At 37.7% G+C, this 19,160-nt stretch overlaps 1 protein-coding gene across 1 annotated transcript in view; it reads right to left on the bottom strand.

Annotated features, from left to right (window-relative positions):
• The window catches only part of LOC111155035 (ATPase 13A5), a 106,582-nt gene that overhangs the window by 78,303 nt on the left and 9,119 nt on the right, over positions 1-19,160 (bottom strand). The window contains 6 exon segments of the mRNA XM_022515049.1: positions 2,402-2,536; positions 6,346-6,415; positions 12,069-12,149; positions 12,254-12,324; positions 12,522-12,668; positions 13,577-13,750. Of these exon segments, the coding sequence (XP_022370757.1) occupies positions 2,402-2,536; positions 6,346-6,415; positions 12,069-12,149; positions 12,254-12,324; positions 12,522-12,668; positions 13,577-13,750 (678 nt within the window).

Genomic DNA, 19,160 nt, shown 5'->3' with positions numbered 1-19,160 from the left:
ACACCTAATAGTTGCACCTAAGGGTCTAATAGGAAGTGACTCCAGTCTAACACATGTGCCCAGATTTCTAGTGGTCAGAAAATTTCTTAGTAGTGTTCTGAAATTTTCAAGGGCTCTTTTTCATTCCTTATTTGTGGCCCGGGGAAAATAATAGAACCCTCATGGTGAGACCTAAAAAAATAGAGTATAGCCTCCACCATTTACAGCTGAGGAAAGTGAATCCAGGGAAAACAGAGTCCAGAGAGTCATACAATGAGTGAGCCAGTGGTCGTTAGCAGCCTGTCCCCATATTCCCATGACGCTTCCCTATTCACATTATAGGGCTCCTCCCTTCCAGCTCTGTGCCCACTCCCAACTGTCCATTGGCAACTTTCCCCACTCCAGACATAATAATAAAAACAATGACAGTAATACTGATGATAACAAGAACTAACATTTGGTGAGTATCTACTATGTACCAGGAATATAAATATTCAAATTCATGGTTCCATTTAATTCTCTCAGCTGTACCATCAACACACACACACACATACACACACATACACACACATACACACACACACCTCTTATAGATGAAGAAGCTGATTATAATAGTGTCAAGTAACACAAATAGGAGAGGTGAGGGGGAGATTTTTAACTTGAGTAGATAAGATCTCCGCACCACAAAAGTCTTCAGACAGTTCTTTATTTTTCCTGAGAACATTTAGATGGTTTGTGATGATGTATTTGAGTGAATGTATGTAGCTGTCTCTCCTGCGGAATGAAGGATGTGAGGGTAGGATCGTATTCACTGATGTTTGACTTAAGCCAGAAAGTGTATGAATGGTTTGCAGGTATCAAATTAGATATTCTAATAAAGCAAAGATTTCTCCAAATCTGGGAACTATAAATTCTATTTGTGGGCTTCACATTACATACATTTATCATACGACCAAGGTAAAAGCTTAGGACACAATGGTTTCCTATTTTGGCTGGCAGAATGTGTCAGATCTTTTATGATCCTTTTATTATCTATTTTCATGCTTTTGCCCAAATGCTTAGACTTCACCGAAAGGACTGTCACTCTTCCCCCTGACTTGGCAGCCAGGAAGAAAGTATTCACCACCACCAAAGGCAGTTTATGGGTCACTGTTAATATTTTTGTGATTTAAATTAGTTTGTGAAAAAAACACACATGGGCACTCATTTTTAAAAAAGAAAAGAAAAAACAGAAACAAATAAACAAAACAGGGCCCTGTCATCCTCTCTCTCTAGTTCATAGAATTTCCATTCATTTAACTTTTCATGTTTAGGTTCTGTTTTCTAACTTTTTACATACTTATTGCTTCTCTTTCATTTCTCATCCAACATTTCATAACTCAAAATTTGTAGGATCTAAACCAGATAAAGAACCAATATTAGACCTAATATTTGTTGAGCGACTGAAATAGAGTTGGAATAAAAGGTCCCTTTCAGTGACTCTTGTGTCAACACCCTGTGTCTGCCTTACTGACACGTGCTCAGAGCTTACTCTGCAGATATCTAGAACTCGTCTCTCTTCTCACACGTGTGTTCGACTTCCATCCCCAGCTGCAGTACTAGCTTTCTGCTGATGAAGTATTGCCTATGCAGTAGAATTTTGTTGTATAAGGAGCCAGAAGCCCCGACTCTCTCATGAACCCCCTTTCTGACCTGGAACAAGCACTCTAGATCTTAGTTCCTTCCCTCTCAATGCAGGATGAAGTTGGAGACGAGATGGTTTCAGCAGGTCAGTAGGATTGACAGACTGACACATTGTGCTGTACCACCGTCTGCCCCCCAACCCCATGTATACAAAGCTAATTCCATGCTCAAGTTTTCAAAAAATATACAATAAATACAGCAAGACATCTTTTTGGAGTGGCCTCATGGTTCAGCCTGATGACTCTTAAGCAAAGTTGCAGAACATTTTCTAGAAAGATGTTGTGGGAAGCTGAGACTTGCAGGGACTATAGGATTATAAGTAATATTCCAGGAAATTTTATTTCAGAATGCATTGTCATATTATTTATAAGACTGATTAAAAAAAAAAAAGGAAGGCTTTAAATGGCTATAAGATGAACAATAACGGAAAGTTACTATGTTGGCATCATTAACCCATCACAGCATTCTTTCCCAACATATTCAGACACAACCTAAGAGTCCTTCCAAACATAGTATGCCATTCAGCCTTCAGTCAATAATCAGACTTTACAAGAACATTTTCATCTACCTGCCAGTCCTGAAGCACTTTTCCTGAGATCCCTCATTGAGTAAGACCTTGCTTTTTGCTTTATGACATAAGTTTAACAAAGCAACTCCTTGTTCTCAGTAGATATCCCGTAGGTTTTGCTGTGTGGGCACCAGAAGCTAAATAGAATCCCAGTGTGATTTCAGCTCTTACCTGTCGCAAATCATACACACTTAAGACAATGGAGAGAACAGATAAGATGATGATGGCCACAGAGTATGCTACGTAACCTTGAGACAGCCACAAAGTTAGGGTAAAGGCTTGGAACACGTAGAATGGATTTAAAACCTGCAGGTACAAAAACTGCATTTCAGTCACTTGCATGGATCTTAGTGGCAATCAGGACGATGTCATTTCTGTATGGAAATTTTTTTTTTTAATTTTTTACAACACACAATGATCTCTGATATTCAGGAATTAACTTAGAACTCAATTTCGGTAGAGAAAATGTCAAGCACGGGGAATGTGCTATGGTGGAAGCAAAGTTATTTTAAGCACTCAGAGCCTGACCACACATTGATCATTCTTATTTCTTTTGAACTTTGAAAAATATTTTAGGGCTGTCTGGGTGGCTTAGTTGGTTAAGTGTCTGGCTTCGGCTCGGGACAGGATCTCAGAGTCCTGGGGTTGAATCCTGCTTTAAGCTCCCTGCTCAGCGGGGATCCTGCTTCTCCCTCTACCTCTACCCCTTCCCCCCACTCATGCGCTCTCGCTCACTCTCTCTCTCAAATAAATGAATAAAATCTTTAAAAACAAAAAAAAAGAAAAAATATTTTATCAATAACAAAATCTAACAAGTTATCTTTTTAAACAGTATTTACCCATAGTGGAAGAGAATTATGATCTAGTCTCTCTTTTTTTTTTTTCTAAAGATTTTATTTATTTGTTTGACGGAGAGAGAGAGAGATCACAAGCAGGCAGAGAGAGAGAGGAGGAAGTAGGCTCCCTGCTGAGCAGAGAGCCCTATGCGGGGCTCGATTCCAGGACCCTGAGATCATGACCTGAGCCGAAGGCAGAGGTTTAACCCACTGAGCCACTCAGGGACCCCAATTTAGTCTATTTTAAAAACAAACTTCAGCTTTGACCATTTTATTGCATTCTTCATGTGATCACATGCTGCAGATTGAGTCAAGGTGTGTGAGGAAGATGCAAGACTGCACTTGTATCCAGGTCATTTAAAAATAACAGACTCTTCATGTCACAGGTCTTAGCATGATGCTCTCAGAGTCAGGCAAGTCACCACAGGCCTGCCCTTTAGGGACCATTGTACCCAAGCTGTGGTGAAGACCATGGGTGGAATCTATCCCCAGCCCAAAGCTGGCCATCCATGCACATAGTTTTTTGGTCTCTTTATAACACCTTTAACTTTTTTTAAGCCCTCAATTGTCCCCATTTTGGCTTTGCTGACCCCACTATTAATGATAGCAGAGAGAGCAAACCTGAGGAGCTAGAGTCATATGATGTACACACATAGCATGAATTAAAGAGCCCATCTGAGCAAAACAAGGATTCTTTTCTTTTCTTTTTTTTAAAGATTTTATTTATTTATTTGACAGTCATAGATCACAAGTGGGCAAAGAGGCAGGCAGAGGGAGAGAGGTGGAAGCAGGCTCCCCACTGAGCAGAGAGCCCAATGCGGGACTCAATCTCAGGACCCTGGGATCATGACCTGAGCCGAAGGCAGAGGCTTAACCCACTGAGCCACCCAGGCCCCCCTAAGGATTATTTTCTAGATAAAGTGCTCTTTATGATGATTATGAATTAGATGCAGTATTACCTAAAACCAGTGCTACTCTTTCTACCTCTACCTTCTATAATTCTCTAACATGTTAAATAAACTTCTCTTTTAGTCCTGAAAATGAACTGATATCAGGTTAATAAGTTAATAGGCTTTATCTTAAGAGTTCCTAAACCCTTGGATATATTTTGTACATTAACAAAGCTTTTGTTCCTTAATGTTTCTTATTATTTCCATTGCAACATGCTTTCCTTAGAAATTATAGCTCTTTTGTCATGTATAAAATGTTTTAATTGTAGATTATGCACTAATGATAATATGATTTTGAGTTTGTATAAATTCAGTAGAAAATTGGTTAAATACTTCTTGTGTAAGAAACAACACCATCATAATTAATTTAGCTCCCTTGTTCAATATTCTTTTGAAATCAAATACAAAATAGTTTTATCTGCTTTTTTCCTACTAAAGGCTTAGTAAGTAGGTGGAGAAAATACTACCACTCCTTTCAAAATAGACCAAATTGATACCTGGGAGAATCTTCAGCAGTTTGAAAATAAATAAGAAGTTTATTTATTTTTTTAAAGATTGTATTTATTTATTTATTTGAGAGAGAGAGAGAGAACACAGCATGGGAAGCAGCAGGCAGAGGGAGAGGGAGAGAGAGAAGCAAGCTTTCCGAGCAGGGAACCCAATGTGGGGCTCTATGCCAAGATCCTGGGATCATGACCTGAGCTGAAGGCAGACACTTAACAACTGAGCCACCCAGGTGCCCCATGAATAAGAAGTTTAAAAAGCAGCCTGTTTTTTGATAGTGGAGGAAACTGTGTGTATGTGGAGAAATAGGGTAAATGGGAAAATCTCAGTACCTTCTAATCAATTTTTCTGTGAACCTTAGATTGCTCTAAAAAAAGTCTAATAATAAAACATTATTTTGAAAAACATGTCTTGCTAAACAAAATGTCCATCATTTTTAATTAGAAATAGATTAGAAACATGCAGCATGGAGTGGAGGCCAGCACAATCAGCCATTGGGTTCCACATAAGTACTGAAGAGTGATGGCTAGGAATTCAGTGCTGTGGGGAGTAAGACCAACAGTGTTCCACAATTATCAGGAGACCAAACCAGGGTTGCCCCCCTGCCCCAGAGCAGAGGCCAAGAAAAGTCACAACCAGCAACTGTTCCCTAGCAGAGGGTGGAGAAGGAAACAACAGAGTTCACAGTGCAACTGTGAACCTGGCCAAATCCCAACTGGCTCAGGGCCTATGTCTACTAGATCCTGGGGAGCAGAGCCCCAACCTTCAGGAAAGGTCCTGGCTCTGAATGGAGAACCCCGGGACCACTAAGAAGCAGGCAAACTCAGAGCCTTCTAGGAGGGTGAGTGAACACAGAGAGAAAGACAGAAATGGAGGCAGGGGAAGGCCCACTGATGGGAAGCCACCACCACCACCACCACTGCCACCGTCATCACCGCCATCACCACTTTCACTACCATCATCACCACCACCAGCACCACCGCCACCACCACCACCACCACTAATAATAGTAACTTCAAAGCACACAAAGAAAATATTCCAAAAAAAAATAAATAAATGGGCTCACTAACAAAAAGATCATTCTCAAGAAAATTAATATGATAGAGTAACATGAGAAAGACCAAACAATTCCATTTAAAATAGTCAAAAAGATCATAGAAGTAATAACATTACTCCCACCAGCATTACAACCACCATCAGAAACATAAGAAAATAATTTAAAAAAAAAAAAGGAAAATATGAAACAGCAATATGTCTCTCACACTGGGATGGGATTTTTTTTTAAAGTGGATTTTACTTTAAAACAAGTGGTTATTGAAAAGGACCAGTTAGAAATCCTGGAATAGGGGCACCTGGGTGGCTCAGTTGGTTAAATGTTTGCCTCTTGATTTTGGGTCAGGCCACTATCTCAGGATCATGAGATTGAGCCCCACAACAGGGTCCATGCTCAGTGGAGGGTGTCTGCTTGGGATTCTCTCTCTCCCTGTGCCCCTCTCCCTACTTGTGTTCATGCTCTCTCTCTCTCTCTCTCTCTCTTTTCTTTTGCTCACTCTCTCAAATAAACAAATAAATCTTTTTAAAAATCCTGGAATAAAAAATATATATTTATCAAAATATTTTTAAAAAAAGAAAAGAAAAAAACCCTCTATGGACAGGAAAGCATAGACTAAAAACAATAGGGAATAAAAAGAAGTTATATGAAACAAAGATTTTGTTCAGATCAAAGTATCCATGTGTTACCTGAAATTCCCTAGTGTACTAAGAAGTAAAAAGTAAACAACCAAATTTTTTTTTTTTTCAAAAATAGATAAAAACAGTTAGTTACCTGTTTAGCAAGCAGCTTCCATATAGGCTGGATTTCTACCTCAATGGCATTGGGCCCGCACACTAATCTTCTGTAGGAGATTGATCACCTATTAGTAACATATCTAAAACCTCATTGGTAAGTGAGTACAAGCCAAACTAAGCAAAAGTCACTGCTCTACCCTCTAGGCACTTTGTGCCTTTAATCAAAAATTAATGTGCAAATCCTAAAAAATTAATGTATTTTTAAAAGGAAAGTGCATGATGGACAAAGTTGTTTTTCCTAGTTAAAAAATATCTTAAGTACAATGTAACTCAAGAATCAAAATGAAGTTAGTAAGGCATTTTGAGTTATTTTTTAAATAATTCAATTATATTCTAGGAACAGGTAAAAAGACACGTATCTGAAGATGTTCCCAGAATTCTCAGGCATTTGAGATTGCTCTTAACTGTAGAGATTTTATCAATTTTACCTTGGTCTCTTCAGCACCTAGGACAGGCCTTTAATATATGAAAATAAATACATGAATGAATGAGATAATGAATTGGAAGAGGACATATGGTCTTCACAGTTAACCTTTGTAAATCCACACATATGTACATTCCAATAAGAAGCTCTTATGTTTGTGTAACATTTAACAATTTACAGAGTTCTCACACAAGATTTTCTCATTTGATTGTCAATCAAATGGTCCAAAGGTAAGGGACAATATCCCCATCTTTCCAATGGGAAAAACTATTCATTTGGGTGTTTTGGCAAAAGCATGCATATCTAGTATTAATTGTGACAATACAACTTTTAAGCACAGGTGACTGTCAGAAACTGCACTTAGCCTTTTGTATGTATTATCTTCTGTAATCCCCATATTACCCCAATGAGGTTTCATATTACCATCCTTACAAAGAACACTGAGCTTCGGATAAAGTCAGTAACTCTGCCAGTCTCAGAGCTAGAAAGAAGCAGATCCAGGTTTCACATCCTGGTTTTTCCATGCCTCAACTTCACACTCCATGAGCACCAATGGTGCAGTGTGATTTATGGGTTCTTTAGCTAAGCCATGACATCACTGAGCCCACATTTGTCTGACTTCCAAGCCATGCATTTCCAAGTGCAATTATTGCTTGCCTCGGTCCAAGAGGACTCAAACCAGGGTTTTCTGACCCCATATGTGAAAACCCTGAGGTGCAGAGATGCTGGAAGACAGAAAGGTCAAACAGTATGTGCTACTGGTTTGGAATGTTATGTGTCTCCAAACTTCACACTGGGAAGGGAACGTAACCAAGCCACTTGGTGTACAGGATCCTTTCCGCAATCTGTGGAAATAACTTATTGTTGGCAAAGTGTCAGAACTTCTCAGAATCCTGAACTTGGTCTTCTCCCTCTCTATCTCTCTGCTTAGAATACCCCTCCCACAATCCTCAATTTATAAAGGCCCACTCAGGCTTTGAGAGTCAAATCTGATGACCGAGCTTAAGGCTGGGGAAATCTGAGATTTAATAAACCTGGATTTGAATCCAGCTAAGGCTTAGCTGCTCCCTAGACCTGGAACTAGATTTCCCACATCTTTGTATGGCCTACTCTCTCATTTCATTCAGGTCTTTCTTCAAATAGCACTTCCTTAATGGAGTTTTCTTTAACAATTCTATTGAGAACAGCCACCCTGATACTCAGCTCAGATTCTCTTTATCTCCTTACCCTATCTCATTTTTCTCTATAGTGTGTTGATAATCTGAAATTGTACCTAATTTTTTACATGTTAGTAAGCATGCAACAAGACTCTTATCATTCCCTATAATATAGGCTTCTAGAAGACACTGATATATCTTAAATGCCTAAAATAGGGCCTAATACATATACTACTCTCAAGTAATATTTGTTGAATGAATGAGGGGTGAGCCTCAGTTCCCTTACCTATAAAATGGGTTTGATAACACATTCCTGATAAAACTGCTATCAGTAACATATAACATAAACAAGTAAAGCATTTAGCACAAGTGCCAAGGGCATGACAAGCTCTCAATAAATGCCAGTTATCTTTCAAGTCTTCCTTAGTCCTACAGGCACAATTAACTGTGTTTTCCTCTCCTCCAACATGCCTCCTTTTCTTAGTGGTAGCAGGCACCTCTTTGAATTGTAGCATATAGTTATATATCTTTTTCTTCAAATTTCCTAGACCCTCTTTAATGGCAGGGATGGAGCCTTTTCAACTCTGTTTTTCTAATATCTAGAGGCACACTGTATGAAAGAGAATGTTCCCTAAATATTGGGATTAATTAATGAGGACCTTTGTGAGCAATGTCTAGAATGCTCTCTCCCCTAACAAGTCTGAAAATCCAGTTCACAGAACTATAGAAGCACACAGTTGTGAAAAGTCAGTTTAGAAAGAAACAAGGCAAGTGCCTGATGTTCTTCATCTTTTTCTGTCTGGTGACATGGTTTCTGGTGTTACCATCAAAAGGAGAGGAGCTCATGAGAACTGAGACCCAACAGATTAATCAGTGCCTATAGATTATCCTTTTTAGGGCTTGTCTGAGACACGTTTGGATCACAGCCTGGCATACCTCTTGCTGCTTGGTCTTTTCCACCATCTCTTGCCAAAAGATATTGTAAATTTAGGGATCATGTACTCATCTCAGTCTGAGCACAAAGAAGGATTTTCAGGGACATTGACCAATGGCTGAGCAACCAGAAGGAATGGAAGTCTTGAAGCTGGAAATATGAGGAAAGTTCCAAGGAACAGAGGAGATTACACACCCTGACTTTAAAAATCTGACAAGCTGGAAGGGAAAAGTCATCCTAGAATTATTCCAAGTGGCTTTTTAGAACTAAATAGGCTGAATAAAATTATGTAGACTTGCCTAATATTCAGAACTATTCATTAGGAGTATAATTTCTTTGGAGGCAGAAGGTCCCTCTCCAAAAGAGATTGAAATATTTCTTAACAGGGAAGCTGTGGAAAGCATTTCTGGGTTGGCTCTAAGCTACACTTGGAGAATCACTGAGCTTTCAGGCAACCGTTCCATAATAGTAAATCTACTGCGATGTATTTATTTCTGAAAAACCAAATATAAGTGACTAGAAATACTTTCTTTTGGGATGGTCTATGTCTGTTTTCAATTTTATTGTTTGTTCATTCATTCATTTTTCAATTTATTCACCAAATAATTATGGTGAATATGTGTGAGGCTCCAGATGGTGAATCCTAGCTAGAGTCGGGGTCCTCAAGGAGGTAGGACTGTGTCAGAATCACTAGTGACCTTTTTCAAACCACACATGTCCACTCTGATTCCATTCTGATAAGCCACCAAAGAAGTCCTTGGCAGGAAGGGAGATCTGAAGTTTCCTAAATAGTTAAGGCTAATCCAGGGGGTTCTGGCATGACCCACTTCAGTGAACTTTAGAATTTTCAGGGAGCAGGCTCGTAGAATTAAAAAAAAGTTCCCAGGCCTCCAGTTCATGAATGAATAGAGATAGGAGCAGGGGACCTCCTAGTACATTTTTCTTCCCTGAGACCCTCTGAAAAGTTCTCTTCAGGACAATGTTATTCTCCTGATGTCCCGAGTTGCCTTTTTGCTGCAGAGATGTGTGCATTTTCCATCATTGCCTGGTGGCAAGGAAGCCTAAAGAGAATGTTGTATTTAGACTTCGTGGCTTTTTGTTATCAGAGAATTTTGTGATTCTTCTTCCTTTACTGCTCATATTGCATCCTTGCTTTTCATAAAGGCAAGCTTATATCCATTCGGGAAATTAATCTAATATCACACAACCAACAAATGAATCGATCACATTTAATTTTTGAAAAAAAAAAAAGCCCTAGTCTTACACTAAAAAATTAAGGGGGAAAATAGTTTACATTCTATTTACTTGCTTTACTGTCCAATTTAAAAAGGCCATAAATAAAATCTGCCTATATATTTATAAGGACATTATCTCCTCTATTCTTCATATCTGGGAAACTATTATATATATACATATATGTGTGTGTATATATATATATATATATATATGACTCTTTGTCTTGCTTATTAGATTGTCAAGTTCTTTACTGCATGGGCCAGATTTAAATTGAATTATGTATGATGTTTTTTAAATGTTTATTAAAGCTTGGCACTTGATAAATAAGGACAAACATGAGGTAGCTACATTGATGGGCAATCTTTCCTATGGAAATGGTGTCCTAGGCAAAGGCAAAGTATATCTGTGATAATCAATTAAATTTCCTAATTAGATCAACTCTTTGCATACCTGGTACTTAATGCTATTAAACCAGTATGTTTTCAATGACTTTGAAAATATTTTGTGTTTCAGAGTATTAAGCATTGCATCTGAAATCTTATATAATGATATTCTTTCTAAGGCATTTTGCAAATATTGCCAGAATCTAGATGCCTTGTTCATTTTTCAACATGTTCAGGCAGTATGAAAAGTTTAAAAACAACAGCAGATAGGTAATTCTTAGAGTTGGTATGTGTATGAATCTTGGGGCTGCTAAAAGTGCATTTTCTGCTCTTACCACCACCCTTAACTCCTACTAGATCAAAATTATGGGGGTGGGCCCAAGAACCTGTATTTTAAGTACCAGATTGCTTCTTAGCTTGAGAATTTGTGTTTCTTTTTTTTTTTTTAAAGATTATTTATTTATTTGACAGAGAGAGAGAGAGAGAGAGAGAGATCACAAGTAGGCAGAGAGGCAGGCAGAGAGGAGGAAGCAGGCTCCCTGCTGAGCAGAGAGCCCAATGCGGGGCTCGATCCCAGGACCCCGAGATCATGACCTGAGCCGAAGGCAAAGGCTTAACCCACTGAGCCACCCAGGCGCCCCGAGAATTTGTGTTTCTGATGGACTGGAAGAAGGGCAGGCAGGAAATGTCCTTAAAATGGGCAAGAAATGAAGGTGATTATTAAGATTCTGGGGAAGGCTTGCGATGGTTTACTTTCAGACTCATCAGGATTCACCATTTCAGATGACAGATGAGGGAACCAGGAACTCGAAATCTCCATGGGTTAATGAGCAGCATAAGCATTTCTATACTATTATTACACTATTATGTCCTAATCTATGTGCACTTATAGATCTCATTCTGACAATTATACCACTGTTCTTTGTCTCTCTTTCCCAATAGTTGATGAATGCCTCTGGAGCAATGACTAAGCCTTATTTATCCTTAGATCCCTAGTTCCTTCCAAAGTGCCTAGCATAGCAGGAGACATTCAGTTCATAGGTCAACAAATATATTACTATATTCATTCATTCTGTAAATACCTATCAAACTTCTACCATGAATCAGGCACTGTTCCAGGTGCCTGGATACAATGATGAATGACAATACAATGGTGAATGACACAACTACCTGAGCAAACAAAATCCTCATCTCTAGGCTGTTTCTTCACAGGAAAATGCAGTCATAGTATTATCTTTCTTTCTCTCAGAGGATTTGAAGGATGAGGAAGCAGATATCTATGAAATGACTCAAGATTTTTTTGAGGAAAGAATAAAAAAAGACAACAAAAAGGAGACTGTTTTGCAGTCCTGAGAGGGGAAAAATCAAATATTATTTGATTGGCTTTTCTTTTTAATAAGTTTGCCTAAGATGAGAACAACTTAAAGTATATCTTTGTTGCTGGTAGATAAACTGGGATTATAGGAGGCTGATGAAACATTATGTCAACAGTCCACTGATCATAAGCCATTTGATATCTCACTTTTTGCTGGCAGAGTTTATCTCAGGGAGTGTCACAAACCCTACCTGACCTCTTGTTCTTCGCTGGTCAGGCCCAATCCAAATGTGTGATGGATGTCGTGGCAGGAGTTGCTGTCTTCCAGTAGCCTAGGATGTGGTCAGGACAAGAAGCATGCTTCAGTTCATGGCATTCAACATATCAGTGCTTTTCCTTTATACCCTGGTGAATGTTGAGAAAAAGTCAAACTTACCCAACTTTCTGAAACCTCTTCTCCAAGTAGTCCCAAACGTACCTGATTTTCTGCACTTGGATACATCGCAGCTGCAATTACAAATGTGATAGGACAAAATAAAGCCCATGGTGTTAGTGAGGTCCAAGTCCCAATGCCATGTGCACTTGCCTTGATACCTTGCAATTCCCAGCCCAGCACTGTGACATTCAGAACTTCCATCCAACAAACATTTGCATTATTCTTTTTTTAAAAAACATGCCATAACATTGCACTCAAAATTACTTACTTTTAATTCTGGCTTCAATACGGCTTTGTTAATGACAGAGTGGTGGTCAGCCACCACGGGTTCTTCTGGATTCTTGCTTATGGGGAACTTTAGTGTGGATAAGTAGAGGTATATAACTTTCTTCCTCATATATCTTTGAAATTCATCCTAGAGAAGACAATCCAGCCCATGAAATTTTCAAATGTCATGTATTTAATAAGACAATCAACAAAATACCTACCTAGACTAATGGTTACCAAGAGCCTCAGCATTATATTGGAACTTGCTAGAAATGCAAATCCTCAACCCCACCACAAGCCTACTGAATCAGAAATTCTGGGATGAGGTCAGCAGTCTGTTTTAAGGAGCCCTCCAGGTCACTGATTTGCATTAAAATTTGAGAACCACTGTGCTAGAGAATACAGAGAAAGACACACTTTACTGGAGAGTTTTATATCCAGAAAACATTTTCTGGCTATCTTAAAAGTGACATATAGGTGTTTCAACTGTTTCAACTGTCTTCTTTCCCCTCAGAATATGTATTCTTAAAAACTGAACTATTGGGGCACCTGGGTGGCTCAGTCGGTTAAGTGTCTGCCTTCGGCTCAGGTCATGATCCCAGGGCCCTGGGATCGAGTCCCACAGTATGCTCCCTGCTCAGAAGGAGGCTGCTTCTCCCTCTCCCTCTGTCTTCTGCTCCCTCTGCTTGTGTGCTCTATCTCTGTCAAATAAATAAATAAAATCTTAAAAAAAAAAAAAACAGCAAACTGAACTATTCTTTCTGTGTTTAAGAGTTCTAAGATTGTATGAGTTTTGTCTTTAAGAGTTATAATAGTGACAGCCCTAGCTCGTATAATGGCTAAATCATTGACAATTAGCCTGACATGGTAGAAACTTCCCCAGGGTGACATGGAGGGCATTTCTTTCCTGAGTCAAAATAAGAGATGGCAAGTAGGTTCAGGGACAGTTTGCCATCTCCTATTTGGGGACAAGGAAGCTTAAGTAAAGAAAGGTCTACTCTGGAATGCCGGCCAGTCATTAGTTGTGCCACCAATGCAATGCTGAAGGGCACTCACCGTTGTTTTTAGCAAAACAGTGTCTGCTTCTTGCAAAGGGCATGGGATGCAGTTGGCCCACACCCTCCACTGTGGCTTCCAGTAGAACACAAGCAGAAGAACCCCACAGGTAAGCACGGAGGCTATAAGGCAGAGAGCTCTGCGGAGATTCTGGGTCCGGTAACCAAACACCTCCTGGAATGTAAATAAAACATGACTCTATTTTTCTTTTTTCACATAAACACATCACTTTGTTCCAAGAAACACAAGTGTTAGAGGCAGCAATATTAGTTGGGAGGGAAATCTGGTTTCAGTCAGTTGAATTAGATTGATTGCTTACAGCTGTCAGCTGATATCATAAAAAAAGAAGGACTCATTTTGCTACCCTGGCATATGAAACTAAAACATGAGGCAGGAGGAGCAAGGAATGGGCAGACTTATTTGGTTCTAAACACCTCAAGAGTCACCTTGACAGGCACCCCATTACGGCCCAGGCACTGTTCCTGTCCTTCCGGAGACGTTTCGAGGCTTCTTGAAAAGCCTCTCAAGGCTTCTTCTAGTCAAGAGTCACCCTAAAACTGGTTTTGGAGCAGTTTTACTTTTTTCAGGTATAAGGTTTTAAAAATATATATTAATGTAAATTTACTGGAGGAGGATGATACAAACGGTAGGATGATATGAATCAAGAGATTATCTGTGGACATGAAAGACTTTTAAAAGATTGCTCATAGGAATTTACCCTGGCAGTAACATGCTGAAGTAGTTCTACTTTTAGTAGGGTAGTTGATATGAACCTGAATGGAGTGAAGTCTTTGAAATGTGGTTTTAGGCGGAACACATAGCCAAAAACAATAGATTCCTTTATTTCAAGCCAATTTCTATTTTCCGTCTTCCACAATGAGGTTTCATAGCATCGGTTTTTAAATTTCAAAAACTAGACTTTTATTGTATTTGGATGACTCAGAGGGATGCTGATTATGAATTATATCATTACTATACTATTATTTTAGGCTCTGCTGTTATTTTTATGTGTTCTTTCCCTAAGATTCTGAACTCCTGTGTCCAGATCACAGAAATGTAATGTCAAGAAAACAGGTTTTTGCTGAGTTTCTATACCGTTTTTAATGACAGAATCTCCTGAATCTTATGCCAGTTTAGATCATGTTATAATTAATCTCTTGGCTTAATATTTTGGAAAAGTTTTCATCTTCAATATGGTCATTTTCATTAATTGTTTCTAGTAAAGAACTCTGTGGTAGATTAAAATTGTAATAACAGTTGTTGAAAGTAATCCTTAAACGTAATGGGAAGGTCACAGGTAGCAAAGATGTAAATTTGAGTCACTGCTCTACTAGTTATCAGCTATGTGACCTTAGGTAAATCATATCACCTCTAGGGAATCCTCATGTATTCCTTTACAAAACAATTAGAAATACGTGCCTTACAGGGTACTTGTGCTCAAATGAGATAATATCTCCTTAAGTGCTCTGCAAAGTAATTACAATTTTAAGAGTTCCTTTCCAGTGATCCTCAGTATTATCATCCACCTGGGAAAAAATGTTCATTAAGTTTACTGATGCAGCCCCTCTATTTTGAGATTATTCATGATGAGGTTTAAATGTAACTTAAAAATGTGTTCACTCTACTTCTAAGCATATTTTCAGTTGGGTCTCCTTTCTGTCTTCCTACCTACCTTCTGATTCTATAAACCTGCTTTAGTTTTATTTGTGAATGATAGTTGTATTAGACTCCAATAAACTGCATATGCCAGTTCACATATTATGTCATAAATTTGCATTATTTTATTAAGTTATTCATGGAGCTTATTGTCAAAGTGTTCAAAATTGAAGCAGAATGGTTTGGAATTTTAGGTCAGCTTGTAGCTGACAAAGCAGATCTCAAATGTCCTACCCTTTTTGTTGTTGTTGTTAACTTACATACAATGATGACATTGGTAGTCATAATTCTGGTACCCCTTCAGTTCTTTTCTATACAACATTTTTTATTTTAAAAAAAGGAACTGACAATGCCAGCAAGATGGCAATAAAATCACTACAACTACATACTGTTAATAACCTTATAAATTGGAATAATTCTTTAGAGAAAGCAAGGTGACAAATTATATCAAGATTTATAAAGATGTTTCTATCTCTTGAATCAGTAATTCCACACTTGTAAATACACTGTAAGGAACTGATACACAAAGTAGAAAGTAATGTGCATAGTAGTGTTCAGGGCAGTATTAGCTGTAATAGCAAAGTTACTGGAAGAACCAAATGATAGCTAATAGCTCAGCAAGATGTGAAATATCAAAACAATGGCCAAGGTGGCACCATTAAAAAGAAAATGTATGAAGTCGATGCAGAAATATGGGGCAGTCTATGACATAACGTTAGGTGAAGAAAAAGACAAAGAGTAGGTAGACTAGATCGGAAACAAATAGTCACTTTAACCCAACGATATCAGTAATTACATTACACATAAATGACATTAATACTGTGATTGAAAACAAAGATTGTCAGACTAGATAATAAAAAAACCCATTATAAGAGACCCCTTTAAATACCAAGAAGCAAAAAGATCAAGGGTGGGGGAAGGGAAAGAAAATGAACAATGCAAAGACTAGCAAAGGAGAACCAATATAGCTATGTTAATTTCAAACAAGTAGAATTTATTTTATTTTTTAAAGATTTTATTTATTTATATGACAGAGGAAGAGAGAGCACAAGTAGGGAGAGCAGCAGCAGGCAGACGGAGAGGGAGAAGCAGGCTCCCCACTGAGTAGGGAGCCCTATACTCCATCCAAGGACATCAGGATCATAACCTGAGCTGAAGACAGATGCTTAACTGACTGAGCCACCCAGAAGCCCCCAAAATAGACTTGAAAAAATACATATTCTGAGAAAAAGAAGGGTAGCTCATAATCTAAAAAGTCAATTCAACAGGAAGGAATAAAGAAAAAGAGGGGAAAAAAGAAAAAAGAAAGGAAGAAAAAAAGAAGAGAGAGAAGGAAGGAAGGGAGGGAGGCAGGGAAAGAAAGAAAAAGAAGAGGAGAGAAGGAAAGAAAGAGAAAAGGAAAGAAGAGAGATAGGGAGGGAGGGAAGAAGAAAGGGAGAAAATAAAGAAGACTCTCAGCATACTAGGAGTAGACAGGAACATCCTTCAGCCAACATCATGGTTAATAATGAAATACTGAGTACTTTCCCCATGAAGTTACAGGTAAAATAAGATTATCAGTAATTACCACTAGTATTTCATATAGTACTGAAAGTTCTAACAAGTGCAGTAAGACAGGACAAAGTAACAATTTTATAACAATTGGAAGATAAAAAGTAACAATTCTGTATTAATACTTAAAAGTTGTTAAGAGAGGAGATCTTAAATGTTCTTCCCACAAAGAATAAACAGTAATTATGTGAAGTGATGGAAGTGTTAGCTAACACTTTGGTGGTAATAATTTCACAGTATTTAAGTGTGCAAAATCGACATGTTTAAACACCTTAAACTTATACATGGTTATACGTCAATTATATCTCAACAAAGCTAAGAAAAAAAGCAGAACTCTCTGTATGAATAAATAATATAATTATGTACATTAGGAAAACCAAAAGAATGTACAAATTATTAGAGTTAATAAGTGAATTTACTGGGGCCTGGCAGCTCAGTCAGTTAAGCGTCTGACTCTTGATTTCAGGTCAGGGGATCACTGGTTGGGGGTTTCGAGCCCCCACCTCGATCTCAGTGCTCAGCTCAGAGTCTGCTGGAGATTCTCTCTCTCCCTCTCCCTCTGCCCCTCCCCCCAGCTCATGCTCTCTCTCTAAGATAAATAAATAGGATCTTAAAAAAATAAGTGAATTTATCAAGGTTACTAGATACTGAGTCAATATAGAAAACCAATTATATTAATAATAATTTGAAAATGAAGCTATTTGTAATATTATCAAGCAAAAAATATCAATATCCTTATAATGGTTCTAACAAAGATAAACCTCTAAACTGAAAACTACACATTATTGCTGAAAGCAAAGATCTAAATAAAGGAAAATATATATTAAGTTTGGGGATTAGCCAAGAACAATTCCATTTATGATCACATTAGACATTTTTTTATGGTAATTGATGAGCTGACTCTAAAATTGGTATGGAAGTGTAAAGGACCTAAAGTAATTAAGACAATTTTCAAAAAGAACAATTGTGGAGGATTTACACTACCAGAAATAAAGACTTACTACAAATTCCTAATAATTATTAAAAAAAAAAAAAGGAGGACAAGAAGAAAGAAAAGAGAAACAAAATAGAGAGTCCAGAAAGAGACTCAAATGTATGTAATCGCTTTATTTACAAAAAAAGGAACCAGAACCACTGCAATTCAGTAGGAGAAAGGGTGTTTTGCTCAATAAGTAGTTGCCGGATCAAAATGAATAGTACCAGAAAAATGAGTTTTTACCCCAGTTTACTCCATACACAAAATTTCATTAATGGTAGCACATATACTTAAATGTGACAACTAAAACAATAGATCATCTGAAAGAAAATATATTTCAGGAAGCACACACAGTTAAGTACACAAATATTTCTTAAACAGGAAACAAAAAAAGACCAAAAATATATCTGACTTTATTAAAATTAAAAGCTTCTGTTTAACAAAAGGTATCTGGAGAAAATATTAGCTATATATGTATGTATATCTGTACCTATATATAAAAAAATCATATTTGAAAAACACAAAAAACTACTTCAAATCAATAAAAAAAGAAATACATACACAATAAAAAATGGGCAGAACACTGAAACAGGCAATTTACAAAAGATTTCTCATATAGCATGCAAGAAGATACACAATATCATGTCATTAAGAAAATGCAAAATAAAATTACAATGACATATCACAGCCTAGAATAGCCAAGACAATCCTAAAAAAGAACAAAGTTGAAAGGCTTACACAATCAGATTTGAAGATTTACTCTAAAATGACACAATGAAAAGATGACAAAATGATATAGCCATAGAATAGCAAAATTTAAAAGACTGAGTATACCAAGTATTGGTAAAAATGTGGAGAAATGATACTCTGATACATTGCTATTGGGAGTATAAATTGATACAGACATTTTGAAAAACTATGTTGCTCAAGATACAAATAATCTATGAGCTGGTAACTCCATTCTTAGATTTTTATACAGAGAATTATATATGTTCACGACAAGATTTGCACAAGAATATTCATATCAGCTTTATTCAGAAGAACTCCAAACTGGAAACAATCTAGAGGTACATCAACAGGAGAAAGATAAATAAATTTTGTGTTTTCATGCAATGGAATACTACAAAACAATTTTAAAAATGAACTTCTAATGCGAACAACAGTATGCATGAATTTCACAGACATTATACTGAGTCAATGAAGTATGGTAAATTGATACACAACTCTATTCATAGGAAGTTCCAAAATGAGCAAAAATAGTTGGTGATAGATGTCACTGAACTGCGCACTTAAGATAAGTGCATCTTATCAACACCACCAATAAAAAGTAAAGCGGGGGGTGGTGCCTGGGTGGCTCAGTCGGTTAAGTTCCTGCCTTTGGCCCAGGTCATGATCCCAGTG

The sequence above is a fragment of the Enhydra lutris genome, unplaced genomic scaffold (assembly GCF_002288905.1).
Source record: "Enhydra lutris kenyoni isolate GAN:26980312 unplaced genomic scaffold, ASM228890v2 scaffoldscaffold39, whole genome shotgun sequence".
Lineage (NCBI taxonomy): Eukaryota > Metazoa > Chordata > Mammalia > Carnivora > Mustelidae > Enhydra > Enhydra lutris.
The sequence above is the reverse complement of the archived record's forward strand: the minus strand, read 5'-3'. Positions and strand labels throughout refer to the sequence as shown.